This window comes from Lytechinus variegatus, chromosome 4 (genome assembly GCF_018143015.1).
Source record: "Lytechinus variegatus isolate NC3 chromosome 4, Lvar_3.0, whole genome shotgun sequence".
NCBI lineage: Eukaryota > Metazoa > Echinodermata > Echinoidea > Temnopleuroida > Toxopneustidae > Lytechinus > Lytechinus variegatus.
Window position 1 is genome coordinate 25287593 of NC_054743.1, and position 15194 is coordinate 25302786.

Sequence of the window (15194 nt, forward strand, 5' to 3'; positions counted from 1 at the left end):
TCATTCACTCACAATTTTACTCGATCACGCACTTCCTCTTTACATACAATACGCTGTTATTAAACACCATGCCATAAATAAAATAATCTCATAGTAGGCCTATACCGAAGGGGTGCTTTATACACATAGCAATACATGTATCTATCACTCAAACCCCTTGTGCCCCCCTTGCACCCCCTTAATATCAGACAGGTTCATCCCCTCTTGCCACCACCCCTTCTCCTTGCTACCAATGTCATCATTATGCCCTAAAATGTACCCCGCAATGCCACAATTAATAAAATCCCCTCAAACAGAGGTGTTATATAGCAATATATATGTATCTATTGGACCCCCCCCCCTTGTGCCTGCGCCCCTTAATAATGGAGCAGCATCCCCTCTTGCCACCACCCCTTCTCCTTGCTACCAATGTCATCATTATGCCCTAAAAATAAATGTACCCCCAATGCCACAATTAATAAAATCCCCTCAAACACAGGTGATATATAGCAATATTATATATATATGTATCTATTGGACCCCCCCCCCCCACCTTTCGCCTTGACTCCCTTGACTGGGCGTTGTGGCGTGCGCCTGTAATCCAAGCTGTGGGGAAGTTACAAATTGATGCAGAGGTTCGAGGTTCGAGCCCTGGTCACGTCTTTCGGATGGTGACGTTAAAGGTCGGTCCCAGACGTAAATAATCATATCTGATTGATACACGTCTGACAAAACTCAAATACACACACACACACACTTGACTCCCCGGGAGAGCAGTCAATTGACCAGCCAATCGCCGATAGGCGATCGAGCGCGCTCGTACGTTCACGGCCGGCCGGCCTTGTAGCTTGCGGACGACTTTTTCTCATTGTAGGCCCTAAGTGCATTTGTGACTTTTGCCTGAAGTTAGCAACCTAAAATAATTTGGACCCCTAAAACAGAGGATTACCCGACCCTTACATTTTGACACAATGTATCGAGCTCCAAAATGCCCGAATTGCCGTCGAAATTATGCCGGACCCCATGTGCAAGGTAATGTATGGACTTCACCGCTTTCGTCCCATCGCCGCGCCGGGAGGTACGGGGAGCGAGGAGCTCCCCCGAGCTCAGACTCGGCTCGCTCTGCTGAGTGCTGTGTTGGTATGTAGATACGCGTCCAGGGCCATTTCCAGGGGCCGATCGATTGCATGCACGAGTCGAAAGGGTATCTCCGACCACTAGGCGACACCGCAATATTTACCCGTGTTAAGAAACTGGGACTCCACTTACGCGCATTTGGGCCGCCCTAGCTTAGAACTAAGCTTTCTTTCCGTAAAAAAAAATTATTCTTATGAAAAATTCAATAAATGTTAGTTAATAGATGATTACTGTTAAATCAGTACCACTCACCGGTTCTTTTCTTGAATTTTCTGCCAATTTCCCACGCTTCTGGCTACAATTCCGCGTTAAATTTTGTCGTCATAGACAGCTGTTCATGCAACTTTATTTATAAATGGAGCGCCCTTTATGAGAGTTGTTAATGCCGCGGAGAAATCGTTAGGCATTTTGGCCTGTGTTCAAGGCATAGCTGTTCTATTTTTTTATAAAATTATGTGTGAGATCGAAATCTCAGCGAGTAAACACTCTTCCATATGGAAGAGTGTATACTCGCTGTGATATGATCCCGATAGGGAGGCGCAACACCCCCACCCACATGGGCGCAAACCCCAGGGCCGGGGGACATGTCCCCTCACCCAAAATAGTAGGGGGCACATTATGAAATGTCCCCCTACTATTTTTGGTCATTTTGTTCAAAATCGAAATGTATTTTGGAAGAGACGATCTTACTTTTGGGATGCCCCCTTTTTTTTGCTTCTTTGCTTGTCAAATTTCTTTTGGTCAAGATGACCTTCTTTAGAGGGTGATAAACCTTTTTTTTTTGTTTTTTTTTTGCTTGTCAAATTTTCCAGCCCCTGGTCCCCTAGACCAAAAGCTTCAGTCTCTGTATTTTGGTTGTTCCGCTGAACTGCGTTGGCTCACTCACCATACATAGACTGAAAAGCTGCGGGGTCCGTGGCTACAGACAACGTATAGTGAACTAGCGTTTTATAGATCGTGATTTAAAACTGTTTTTTGAGTGAAAATTATGACGTACATTATCAAGGAAATACAAACAATTTAAGTAATTGCATACCTTGGACCGGAGATATAAAAAAAAATCCACTGGATGATTGAGAAATCTGTCATCTAAGCCATTTTCTCCTGACCTGACGGTTTATCTTACAAGTTGCCATCTTGAATGACGTCATTATCGCTAATGTCTCGATATATCGCGATTATAACTATTATCGTTTGTCTTCGTGAGTGTATCATATCGTATTATTGCCTTGCTGGTGGAATGCAATATCGATATCACATTCGTACATTGTTGACGCCCTCTCCGTTCGTTTGTAAATATTTCATAGTTTGGCTGCCATTTCGACCTGTTTTCCTGGGTCGTACTCAACTAAACATCGGTAAAGTATCATTTTCATGCATTTTCATCTATATCGTTTAAATAATCTGAAAATATAAGAATCAAATATTTCGCATAATTAGTTTTCACATCCTTAGATTGTAACTTCGATGTGAAATATTACACCAAAGTTTGGACTCTGGTCGGACAAAGGTGCTGGTGTTATAACGAATGGGAGCCCACACGGACACTTTACCGTCGGTAAATGGGGATTACAGTAAAATGTCAGAAATTGTTGAATAAATCCCCAAAACGTCGGTTATTCCTGTCTACTGGTCCCCCTACCTTTGGGGAGAGATTTCCGCTCTTGCAAGTAGACATACTCTTGATATTGTTTGCGAATCTGCACGGGCGTCGAGGGCTGGGGATGAGGAAAAGCGGTGAGACGAGAAAAAAAAATAGAAGGGAAAAAAAGTGAACGAAAGAAAAATTAATGGAAAATAAAAGGGAAGAGAAAATAGGGAGAAATGTGATGGGTAAAATAAATTATGGGAAAAGAGGACAGAAAAAAAGTGAACGAAAGAAAAATTAATGGAAAATAAAAGGGAGGAGAAAATAGGGAGAAATGTGATGAGTAAACAAAATTATGGAAAAGAGGACAGAAAAAAAGTGAACGAAAGAAAAATTAATGGAAAATAAAAGGGAGAAAATAGGGAGAAATGTGATGGGTTATGTCGAGATTTCATGTGCCCGTGCAAAAAGAAATGAGCAGAGGTTGACATGTTGTCCGTTTGGGCAAATGCCTGTCTATTTCTCGGACTGGCGCTCGTGTTGCAAAAATTATTACCGTAAGCTGATGGAATCACTGCTTCATGTATACCGACAGTGACAGGATTTAGCCAGGGGCGGATCCAGCCTTCGCCAATAGGGGGGGGGGGGGCGGAAATTTTTTCAGCCATATTTTCCCGATCGGCCGCTCGAATATGATTTTTGCCGGGATTTTTTTGTTTCTTTGAAGGGGTAGTCCTAAATGGTCACTTTTTAGATTTATTCTTATGAAACATAAATGTATAATACCATAACCCTTATTTGTATAATGCGAGCGGAAAGCGAGAGCTAAATTTTTTTGGAAATTTTATGTACTTTTTCCTAAAATTTTGAACATTCTGGGAATGTTTGTTTTCCTGAAAAAAAAATGTGTATGCAAGTTAATAATTACTACGAACGTAAAGAGTGAGCAGAAATGAAGTGATGGAAAAAGTATTGTTAGATACTTGCTTGCAGTTAGCCATGAAGACGTTACACATTTTAAAAAATCAAATAATGCGAGCGCGAAGCGCGAGCCGAAATTTTTTGACATTTTTACCTAAGGAATGGAAATTCTTAGACGTTTTGTAACTTAACTGAATACAGTAGGTATATAATTAAACATGCGAGCACGAAGCGTAAGCAAAAAAATCGAGATTTAGACCTGCTGAACAAGACACTCTATTCAATTAGTATTGTAAATCATGAAAAGGATGAGTAAGTGGGGATCTTCCTTACATTAATAATGCGAGCGCAGAGCGTGAGCAGAAATTTTGTGTATACGTTTTGAACTGCTCAAAATTGTACCTGTTATGGACTGCTTGCATTTAGCCATGAAGACTTTACATATTTCAACATTCAAATATTGCGAGCGCGAAGCGCGAGCTGAAAAATTTTGACCTTTTTTACCTGAATAATGAAATGCTAAGCACTTTTGTAATCTTGGAATGATTCTAAGTATTTTTGGACACACTATTCATGTTTTATCATGAAAAGGATAAGTTATTTATCCGCGAGCAGACACTTTTTGATATTGTGATCTGAAACTGGATAATGATTTAAATAGAGAACAATCTGCGTATCTGAATTAACGTGTGTTTTAGATTTTGACCTAGAATTTGGGTATTCTAAGTAACTTTCTTATCATGAAAATCAATAAAGAGAGCGCAAAGCGCGAGCTAAAAATATATGATATAACAAAGGGTGAATTTAAGCTCTGTAATGCAAACACTTTGTGGGAAAATTGTGAATTGTGATGGATCACAGTTAAAAAAGAGCTGATGTATTTTATTTTTATTACTTTGAGTTTTTACATAGGACCGGAACATTCTATGAGGGCATTATGTCATCATATGAAAATGATGACCATCTTCCTATTTCTCTTTCTAAGCATGGGAGCGCGAAATGTGTTAATATTATGGCCTGAAAACTGGACATTTAAAGCACTTTGTAATTATGCATAAGAGGCATTATATCTATCAATGCGAGCAGAAATCGCGAGTCGAATTTTTTGATAAACTGTCATCAAATTAGTTTGATTTAGAATTAATATTGGGATATACATAACCGACTAATCAAAATGCTAGCGTGCGGCGCTAGCTGATACGTTTTAACAATCTGACTTGAATAGGGATCTTTTTGAGAACTTTATGGAATACAGGAAAATAATAGGTACCTGAAAATTCAAATTTTGCGAGCGCGCAGCGCAAGCAGAAAATGATAATGTTCAGACCATAACACAGACATTTTTACAGAGCACTTTTTTAAAATCAATTTGTAAATGAAACAAAATAATGAAAGTTCAATTTCCCAGCTGAAATATGTTTTGTATATTGACTTCAAAGTTTGATATTTCAAGCTCCATATTGAGCAAGATATGCAAATACCCTAAAAGACAATAAGGCGCGAAGCGCGAGCGAAAATTTTGTATCCTAACAAATAGATTAAAAAAAAAATTATTTTCAAAGTCTTCCCCTAATGTTATTTAATTTAATCATGGTCCTCCTCTTATGTTTGCCTTTCTTCTTTTTTCCTCTCTTTTCCTTCCTTTTCTTTTTTCCTTTTTTTTTCTTTTTTTGCTCCGCCAATAGGGGAGCCCGGGCCCCTCGGCCCCCCTGGATCCGCCTATGTTAGCGGTTGTAGGTATAAATCGCGCTCTAACGCTCTAAAACTGTGTTCTTTATCAAAAAGCTGTCTTTCATATTCATTTTGTTCGCAAAAGAATATAAAGTTAATTTCAATCATTGTCTATAGTTATCCTGTTTATGATAAAAATACTTAGAAATTGGGTTAGGTTAGGGTTATCAAATTATCAGGGCAGAAAATATTTTTTTTTCTGATTTTGCGCGTCGAGCTGGCATTATTTGATCTGTGAGATTATGTTTTTGATGACATTCATTGTATTCACAGCAATAATTATTAAACATTGCGCATCACGCGCCGTGCGCCGCATGAATTATGTAGATCAGTGAATAACTTACCGCTACACACGAGCAGTTGCTCTATATATTCTATGTAATATAATATATAGAGCAACTGCCCATTTTTAATGGTCCATAATATACCCACTTTTTTCTTTTTTGGAACGAGTATGAATTTATCTACTGATATACTGAATGTACAATAAAAGTCATTATCATGTATTTCTTGGCATTTCATTTACTTTTTTTTACCATAATTATATCACATAGCTGCTCGCATAGGCCTACGCCGTCACAAATAACAAAACAAAATCTCACTTTTTTTCTTTTTTGGTGGGGGATGGATTTACCATACGCATACGTACGATTTTTCAAATTATTTTTTTCTGCTATTTTCATAATAAACTTTAAATGATTTCGCCTTTGCACTATTATTATTTTAAAGACAAAATAACAAAATTACATCTAGTCATCATCATCATATCATCGTCACCAACTTCATTCTCATCTTTATCACCACTACCACCATCATTATCATCATCATCATCATCACCGCCACCATCACCACCACTATCATCTTCACCAAGATAATTTTCATCATCATTATCATCATTGTCATCGTCTTTTTTTTATTTTTTCTCCTTCCTGCTTTTTTTCCTTCCTATTTTCCTCTTTTTAGAGGGGCACACCACCACGCCCCCTCACTGGATATCCGCCTCTAACGTTTGTTGTTGTATATAAGTTGGCGGATGCCTCATGAAATGAAATAAGATAAAATAAGGAAAGGGAAACTAATTAGAAAAAGAAGGACTGAGGAGAAGAAAAAAGAAAGCCAAACAAACAAGAAAAAACAATATCAAAATTTTGTTGTAAAGTCTTCTACGTCAGTTTAATAATTATGTTTTCAATGAAATGAGAACATAAAAAAATTGAAACAAGTAAGATGGGCTATACATCGTAGCAAAGAAATAGAGGGAAGCTCCGAGACAATAAAAAGGGTGAGAAAAAGAAAAGACTTTGAAATACTCACAACACGAGCATAATAAAAAAATATGGAATAAGCAAGGACAAGTAGCTGAGGGACCCCCCCCCCCTCTCTCTAGTTATGTATCAAACTCGCATACACAAGAATTTCTTACTAATCAAAATATTGCGAGCAAAAAGCACGAGCTGACATTTTTTTAAATATTCAAAACTGATAGAGAGACACATTTTAAACAATTCATGAATCATAATAATTATACAATTAGCTTACCAATGGAATCATTCGATTGAGACAAATGATCTGAGAATTAATGTTTTTAGGAATTCATTAAATTAAAGCAAAGTATCTCAACATTAAAATAATTAAGGCGGGCGCAAGGTATCAGCTAATACACCGATAATTTTTTTTTGACATTTGAAGTATTTTCGGTAATCATGAAAAAGATTGATATTTCATGAAAGCTCAAATCCCGAGGAGGAATATTTTTATTAATTGACTTTTTAAAAAAATGTTCTAAGCCCCATTTAATATTTGATTATATAAGTCGATGCAGTAAAAGCTGAAAAAATAAAGTATTTTGTGTTCCTCTATCATAATTGTCTTTCTCTTTAACCCTGGTTGTTTTTTTTCTGGGGGGAAGCATTTTGGTTAAAAAAAAGAGAGAAAAAAGATAATTGCTGGCTTGTCGACGCCCGGTGTGGACGGTACGTGGTAGGGACACCCCCCCCCCCCCGTAGTTACGCCAATATGGGACCAAATGATCCTACATGTCCGAGGCGAAACTTGTACAATCAAACGTTATTTCTGAAATAAATTAAAGCTTGCGCTGTTCAACTTCAATCTCTTTCAGCTAAATTTGCGATGAACGCTGCGTTATGAAATATATAATTATCAACATCTGGCGAAAAGAATAACTGACCGATCACTTGACGAGAACGCGTATCACGTGATCTGCATATCAGGTCCGATCGCGAGTCAGAAGTGAAGGGCAACTGCCAAGAAAATCAGGAAAAAGTCGTCAAAATGTAAGTTCCCCTTCATTTCTTTCAATTTTTTGTTACTTATTACTAAATAAATGTCTCATTAAAGCAAAATTTCAACAAAAGCGTCAAATTTAGCTAGTACTTTTGTTGAAATTACAATAAATTTAGATCCACATAAATCTCTAACCCAATTTTAGCACTGATGTCGCCTATGAGGTCCATATATGTAATGTTGGACCTCATTGGTACTAGGAGTGTCTCCGACCCAGGACCTTTTTTCGTGTCGCCCATCTTCTATGATGCGCTGTATGTGGGATGTTTCTGAAATTTATGATAAACAAATAAATTTGTTAGCAAGCTTTTATTAAAATCAATTTTCATGCAATTTCATGACACCATTAGATCTAGGCCTATATAAAAACAACGATTTTGTTCACTTTTTTTTAGTGGACAATTGATTTAAAATGCGTTCCACATGTCATTGCATATCATAAATGGGTGACACGAAAGTGTAAGCGATGAATTCCAATTACCGGAGTTAGAAATGAATGTTCATTATGAATGACGTATTCTGTTGAATCCCGGGGGTGTTGAATTTCGGGAATTGAAGAGTCATAGCAGTGTCATAGCGCGCGTAATTTGATAGCGTTGTAGAGACGTACAAACTATTATGTGGTGCCAAAGAGAACTCGTTTGGAGAACGGTGTAGAGAACTTATGTTGGTTACCAGACTTATTTTAATTTGTCTTCTCGATCTCGGTAGGTAGGTAAAATATTTTAATCTGGGTATACCCTTGAGCTGAGGGTCAAGTTTGAGAGATAGGCCTAAATAGCACTAGCAGCTAGACTTAGTTGGCTAGCTAGACCTACTTAGTAGGCTACTGAGCCAGAACTAGTCTTAGCCTTAGCAGAGCCTGAGCTGAGGTAGCTCACTAGAATACCGTCTAGGTATACCTCAGCTCAGGCTCTGATACCTAAGGCTAAGACTAGATCTGGCTCATTAGCCTACTAAGTAGGTCTAGCTAGCCAGCTAAGTCTAGCTGCTATTTAGGCCTATCTCTCAAACTTGACCCTCAGCTCAAGGGTATACCCAGATTAAAATATTTTACCTACCTACCGAGATCGAGAAGACAAATTAAAATAAGTCTGGTAACTAACATAAGTTCTCTACACCGTTCTCCAAACGGGTGATTCCATACGTGTCGTACAGGACATTTAGAGAACATTTAACAGTTTTTGACAAGAAAAAACAAAAAAATATTCCAGTAACTATAGGTGGTCATCAACTACTACCAGAGTGTAAGAAAAACCAAGACTTAACATGACTTGAATTCACATCCTGTATATTACAGATTAAAAATAGTAATGTGTCGTACGGACGCAGAAAAAGTGGCTTTTTTTAGAAACCTCAAGTTTGTACTCAAAAGTCTGTGAGTTGGGCAGATAAATTTCATAGAAACTGAACTCAAATTGACACTCAATTACCCAAGAACAAACACATTTACAAAAGAAAGCAAAATAAACATTCATGAATAAATAAAGCAAATTATAATTTTCGAGAACATTGTGGCGTACGGGACATTCAAAATGTGTCGTACGGGACATCTCTAAATTGAAGCCAAACTTTCTTACTTTATGTCACTTTGACTTCTTCAATCACATTATTTGGCTGATGATAATGATAATCCCATCAAACTAAGACATTCATTAGGTTAGAAACCGCTATTAGGTGAATATTTCTGTCAATATATCATAAACAAAATAATGTGTCGTACGGGACAATTGTGTGTCGTACGGGACACTTGTGTGTCGTACGGGACACTTGTGTGTTGTACAGGACACTTGTGTGTTGTACAGGCACTGCGTGTTGTACTGGGCAGCCTGAATAAATAAACATGAACTTTTTATCAATCAGAAGGAGCATTGCCCCTAAATTCTTGCTTATTTATGAATAATCTTTTAATAAACAGTCATTCAGGACAATACAATTAAGTAACCTCAATATACATGTATACAATTGGGAGCAATATGCTATGATTTTTTTCATGATGGGAAATGTACAAGTGTTCACAGCATTTTTACGAGCTGAAAAACTTCAGGTTTTGTGTGAAGTTATATTTTAGGGAACTAATTGATGATTTCCAAACACTATTTAATCAATAAATGAATGAAACTTTGTGTAAATTATGGGGCTAAAATGATCATGATGTTATGATTTTTTATATAAAATGTATATCTACATGATATATGTCACAACTGTCACTTTTTTCCCTTTTTTGGTCACAATTTTTTTGTCTAAAGAAATGCGGTTCTACTTTTTCAAACCCATCTGCATTTCATGAAACCATATGGTTTGTCTTATTTTCAAGATTTTTTTTACAACTTGAAAAAAGTAAGGAGTTTCAATATTGTATATAAAAAATAGTAATCATCAAGGGAAGTCCAAATAGATGATCATGATGATTGATATGATTTTTTTTACATCTTATAATAATTCCACATTAGCATGCAAGAGGAAGTTATCTTCCAGGCTAGGTTGAAATAATTATAAAGGTTTTCTTTTCATGCTCAATGAAAAGAAATTAACCTGCTCTGATCAGTGAAAATCACCAGTTTAGCTGAAGGGATTCACAAAAGAATAAGCCTACATGAAATCAATTAAAATGTTTAGAATCACCTATTTCATGTTCTATGGAGATAAACAAAGTACTTTTTCAGTTCACTTTATGTTAAATCAATTAAATGAATTTAAATATGCCTACTATTTATGGTTTCTGAATCCAAATCCTGCAATTAGATGCATTATTATATTGTGTGTCGTACGGGACATGTCCCGTACGACACAGCGTGTGTCGTACGGGACATTTTTTAATAGGACAATAATTGAAAAATGAAGGGCAGTAATTAGATCCTTATGGGATAAATCGATCACCCATGGGTCAAACAAAGAGAAACTCATTTTATGAAATTGCATCATCAAAAATAAAATTGTAGGAAAAACTTTTGCATTGTCATGTGTCGTACGGGACATTGCCAAAAATAGGTTCGGAAAAATCAGGGCTGCCCCTATTATGGATCATGAAAATGTTGTAGATATTATTTGGAACCATCAATGATATATTATTCTATTGACCTGCAATATTTTCAATCTTCTCTTGCTTTGCAAATAATTGTTTCAGCTGGAATTTGTACTTGACTATTTAATGAGCAAAATTATTGAAAATTTAAAATTCCATTGTTCTCCCCCAAAAAACTATATCTGTCTTCACTTTTGGTTAAAACTCATAATTTTCATAAAATTTAGGTATCATAGTAAAATATTACACTACTTATGACTTATTGAAAGCATGTTGAAATTTATGATATTTTTGAAGTTCTAGTGTGGAATCGCCCAAACGAGTTCTCTTTGGCACCACATAATAGTTTGTACGTCTCTACAACGCTCTACAACGCTATCAAATTACGCGCGCTATGACACTGCTATGACTCTTCAATTCCCGAAATTCAACAGAATACATCATTCATAATGAATATTCATTTCTAACTCCGGTAATTGGAATTCATCGCTTACCACATGAAAGATGGTCTTTGGAAAGACTGGCCTGGAGGCGTCTGGGGAGTGAAAGTCATATACTGTACGTAAGGTCACTCCCCACCACTCGTTCAATGAACAAGGTGATATAACCTTGTTCTCAGTTATATCTCCATGTGTGGCAAAATAAGGGTGGCAATGTTTGGCTAATTTTCTCTTTTTGTTTGGGGCAAATGCTTGATGTTTTTACACTGACAGTTTCCATTACACGTATTATTCATACAACTTGGCTCTTATTTCAATTTGATACTTTAAATCATTTTTTTCTTAATTAAAAATAGAGATTAAATGAAAATTTTCTTGCCATATTTCCACCAATAGAGGGCGTACACAAATATATGCCCAAAATTCAAGTTTTTGAGCGCTCTGGTGAATACAAAAATTATTCCCAAGTTACTAATGAAAAATAAATTGCAACTGTACGGAAATTAGTAATTTTGGTCACAAAATTGATATTTTATTGATTTTTAAAGTGTGTGCTCTGGACAACATTGGCATACCATAGTCCTACCTGTAGATTCCCCCACAGGCAGGGTGGTAGCAGTGAACAAGTGCTCCCCACTGACGCCTGGGAGCCCTACCTATATTCCCCCACGTACGGGTACAAAACCAGAAACTTTCGCCCCCGAGAATTCTACTGTCCCTCTAAAAGATCTAGCCCTTAAACATGTACATGGGGTCCAACTTCATTTCCAACATTTCTGCGATATTGATTTCATTTTTAAAGAAGAATTCATTAAAAAAAACGAGAGATTTGTTATGAAAAGATGGGAAGAGCTTATGGCCGTGTTTACGTCGCCATCTTGATTTCTTTGTCTTCCGCTTGGCGACAGCACGCAAATCGCGCGATTTGCGTGCTGTCGCCAAGCGGAAGACAAAGACATCTTTTTATAACAAATCTCTCGTTTTTTAATGAATTCTTCTTTAAAAATGAAATCAATATTGCAGAAATGTTGGAAATGAAGTTTCTGGTTTTGTACCCATACGTGGAGGAATATAGGTAGGGCTCCCAGGCGTCAGTGGGGAGTGACCATACGTACAGTATATGACTTTCACTCCCAAGACGCCTCCAGGCTAGGAAAGACCCTTTCGCACTCACACTATTGCGAGGTTTATAGTATATGCTGTACGAACCTCGCACAACCAACGTGTTTACGCAATGGATTTTAGAGTTGTCGTTAACATCGCTTCATAACGTGAATGATGTTAGCCGAAACCCATTCCGCTTCTCACCAGTTTTTGTCTCACCTGCGAAGCAGAGTGAGACTATAGGCGCCGCTTTTCCGGCGGTGGCGGCGGCGTCAACATCAAATCTTAACCTGAGGTTTTTTAAAATGTTTTTGAAATACCTAGTTAATAAAACTTGGCCATAAGGTTAATCAAGTATTACTGAACATCCTATCAGAGTTTCATGTCACATGACCAAGGTCAAAGGTCATTTAGGGTCAATGAACTTAGACCATGTTGGAGGAATCAACATCGAAATCTTAACCTGAGGTTAAGTTTTTGAAATGTCATCATAACTTAAAAAATATATGGACCTAGTTCATGAAACTTGGACATAAGCTTAATCAAGTATCACTGAACATCCTGCATGAGTTTCACGTCACATGACCAAGGTCAAAGGTCATTTAGGGTCAATGAACTTTGGCCGAATTGGGGATATCTGTTGAATTCCCATCATAACTTTGAAAGTTTATGGATCTGATTCATGAAACTTAGACATAATAGTAATCAAGCATCACTGAACATTTTGTGCAAGTTTCAGGTCTCATGATTAAGGTCAATGAACTTTGGCCGAATCGGGGATATCTGTTGAATTACAATCTCACCTGCATAGCAGAGTGAGACTATAGGCGCCGCTTTTCCGGCAGCGGCGGCGGCATTAACATCAAATCTTAACCTGAGGTTAAGTTTTTAAAATGACATAACTTAGAAAGTATATGGACCTATTTCATGAAACTTGGCCATACGGTTAATTAAGTATTACTGAACATCCTGCCTGAGTTTCAAGTCACATGACCAAGATCAAAGGTCATTTAAGGTCAATGAACTTTGTCAAAGTTAGGGGTATTTGTTGAATTACCATGATAACTTTGAAAGTTTATGGATCTGATTCATAAAGCTTGGACATAAGAGTAATGAAGTATCACTGAACATCCTGTGCGAGTTTCAGGTCACATGACAAAGGTCAATGAACTTTAGCCATTTTGGGGGGTATTTGTTGAATTACCGTCATAAATATTAAATTGCATTGGTCTAGTTCATAAAACTTGGTCATAAGAGTCAATCAAGTATCAGTGAACATCCTGTGCGAGTTTCAGGTCACATGACCAAGGTCAGGTCATTAAGGTCAACAAACTTGGGCCATGTTGGAGGTACATATAGTTAGTAAATTGCTGTCATAACTTTCAAAGTTTATGGATATAGATATGAATTGCGGAAATAGGGGTAATCAAGTATCACTGACAATTATCATGGTCAAATGCCATTTAGGGTCAATGAACGTAGGTTTGTATCATTATATGAATGGTGTTTTTGTGAATAAATATTTTATAGTACTTAGTTTTCAAAGTCAGGATTGCTGCTATATTGAATAGCGTAATGCAGGCGAGACTGCCAGGTGCTTCACTTGTAACATATTACATTGTCTTTACAGCATATAGACGGCTGGCAGCTGTCTGTTTCTAGGAGTTTTTAAACATTTTTTTTTTGTAAATTCCAAGTTTTATCAGAAAAATTATGTTGATGAATAAATCAGCCAGAGCGTTTTTCTGTTAGGCCTCACCCTCAAGCATTCACTTATGTTGCCTTTTTTTTTTACAGGAGGTGGCTCATTATTCTTATGTTGTATCTCTGCAATTGTGAATTTTTTTTTATGTTGATTTTTAATGTTGCTGCCCCCCAAAAAATAATAAATTCAAGTTATTTTAATTTTTACCATGATTTTTTTGTTTGTTGAGTTTTTGGTTTGATGTTGTTGGATTGTCCTTTCAGGTGGGAGCTTTCAGCCCCTGATTCTGAAGTGTGGACATACATTTTGTCAGGCTTGCCTTGCCAGGATCTACAAATACCTAAAGCATGAACTGGTCTGTCCACAGTGTAAGGTTAGTATCGCTTTCCATTGTAAAGGTGACTCACCGTCACCAGCACTTGCTTGCTTCTATTAATCAAGGTCATTATTAAAAATGAGTAGACAAAATAATGTCTATAGATTCCATTGCATGAAGCAATAACACACTTTGATCCTCATAGAAAACATATTTGCTTCATTGATTTTTAATTCTGATTTACATTGGATTCATGTAGTAAAATATTGCTCTATGGTTGGTCGCATCAACTATGAATATAATGCAGCAGCCCAATATTTCATATTGCATAGAGCAAATAATGAATTGACTATTAACTTCCGGAGATTTGGACAGTATTTTAGAATGTTGATAAAACATTTTATGTTATGCTTGGCAGCTTGAAAATGAGCGAATAGTTTAAGTGGCCATCTTGGGTAAATAATGATTATTCCATACCTCTCCAGGTATCCACTCCTTTACCAGCGGGTGAGGTCAGCTTCAAGGAGCTACCACCTGATTTCTATGCTTTGGGACAAGCAGCTTGGACGTACAACAACAAGACGCCAGATTTCTTGTGAGTTTTCTAGTTTGGGTATTCTTTAAGAATTATGATGCGAAGTCCATCATAAATATATTTTGAGTGAATTACAGGAATTACCAGTGTTACTTGCTGTATTTGTTTTTACTCAACAAAATGTAGGAAGAAATTTTGATTTTAATGGGGATGTACATTGGTCTGGGCTTTATTGTGTGTTCAGTTTTGTGTGCTATTTTTGCAAACCATGATGAATATTCAACTAGGTATTAGGCCCGTTTCGGGTACACGTGTACACGTACGGTCAAGTCAGTGCACGTGTACTAAATTCCATCACCGTGTACACGGTAGCATCTGCATAACGCTTGCGTGGGACTGTAAAGTCAGT

General features: G+C 37.1%; 1 protein-coding gene across 1 annotated transcript in view; it reads left to right on the forward strand.

The window, feature by feature from the left end:
• The first annotated feature begins 855 nt into the window (after nt 1–855).
• Nucleotides 856–15194, forward strand: part of LOC121413688 (RING finger protein 17-like) — a 30067-nt gene continuing 15728 nt past the window's right edge. The window contains exons 1-3 of the mRNA XM_041606608.1: nt 856–1011; nt 14198–14307; nt 14736–14845. Coding sequence (XP_041462542.1) covers nt 951–1011; nt 14198–14307; nt 14736–14845 — 281 coding nt within the window. The 5' untranslated portion in view covers nt 856–950. The remainder of the gene's footprint in view (nt 1012–14197; nt 14308–14735; nt 14846–15194) is intronic.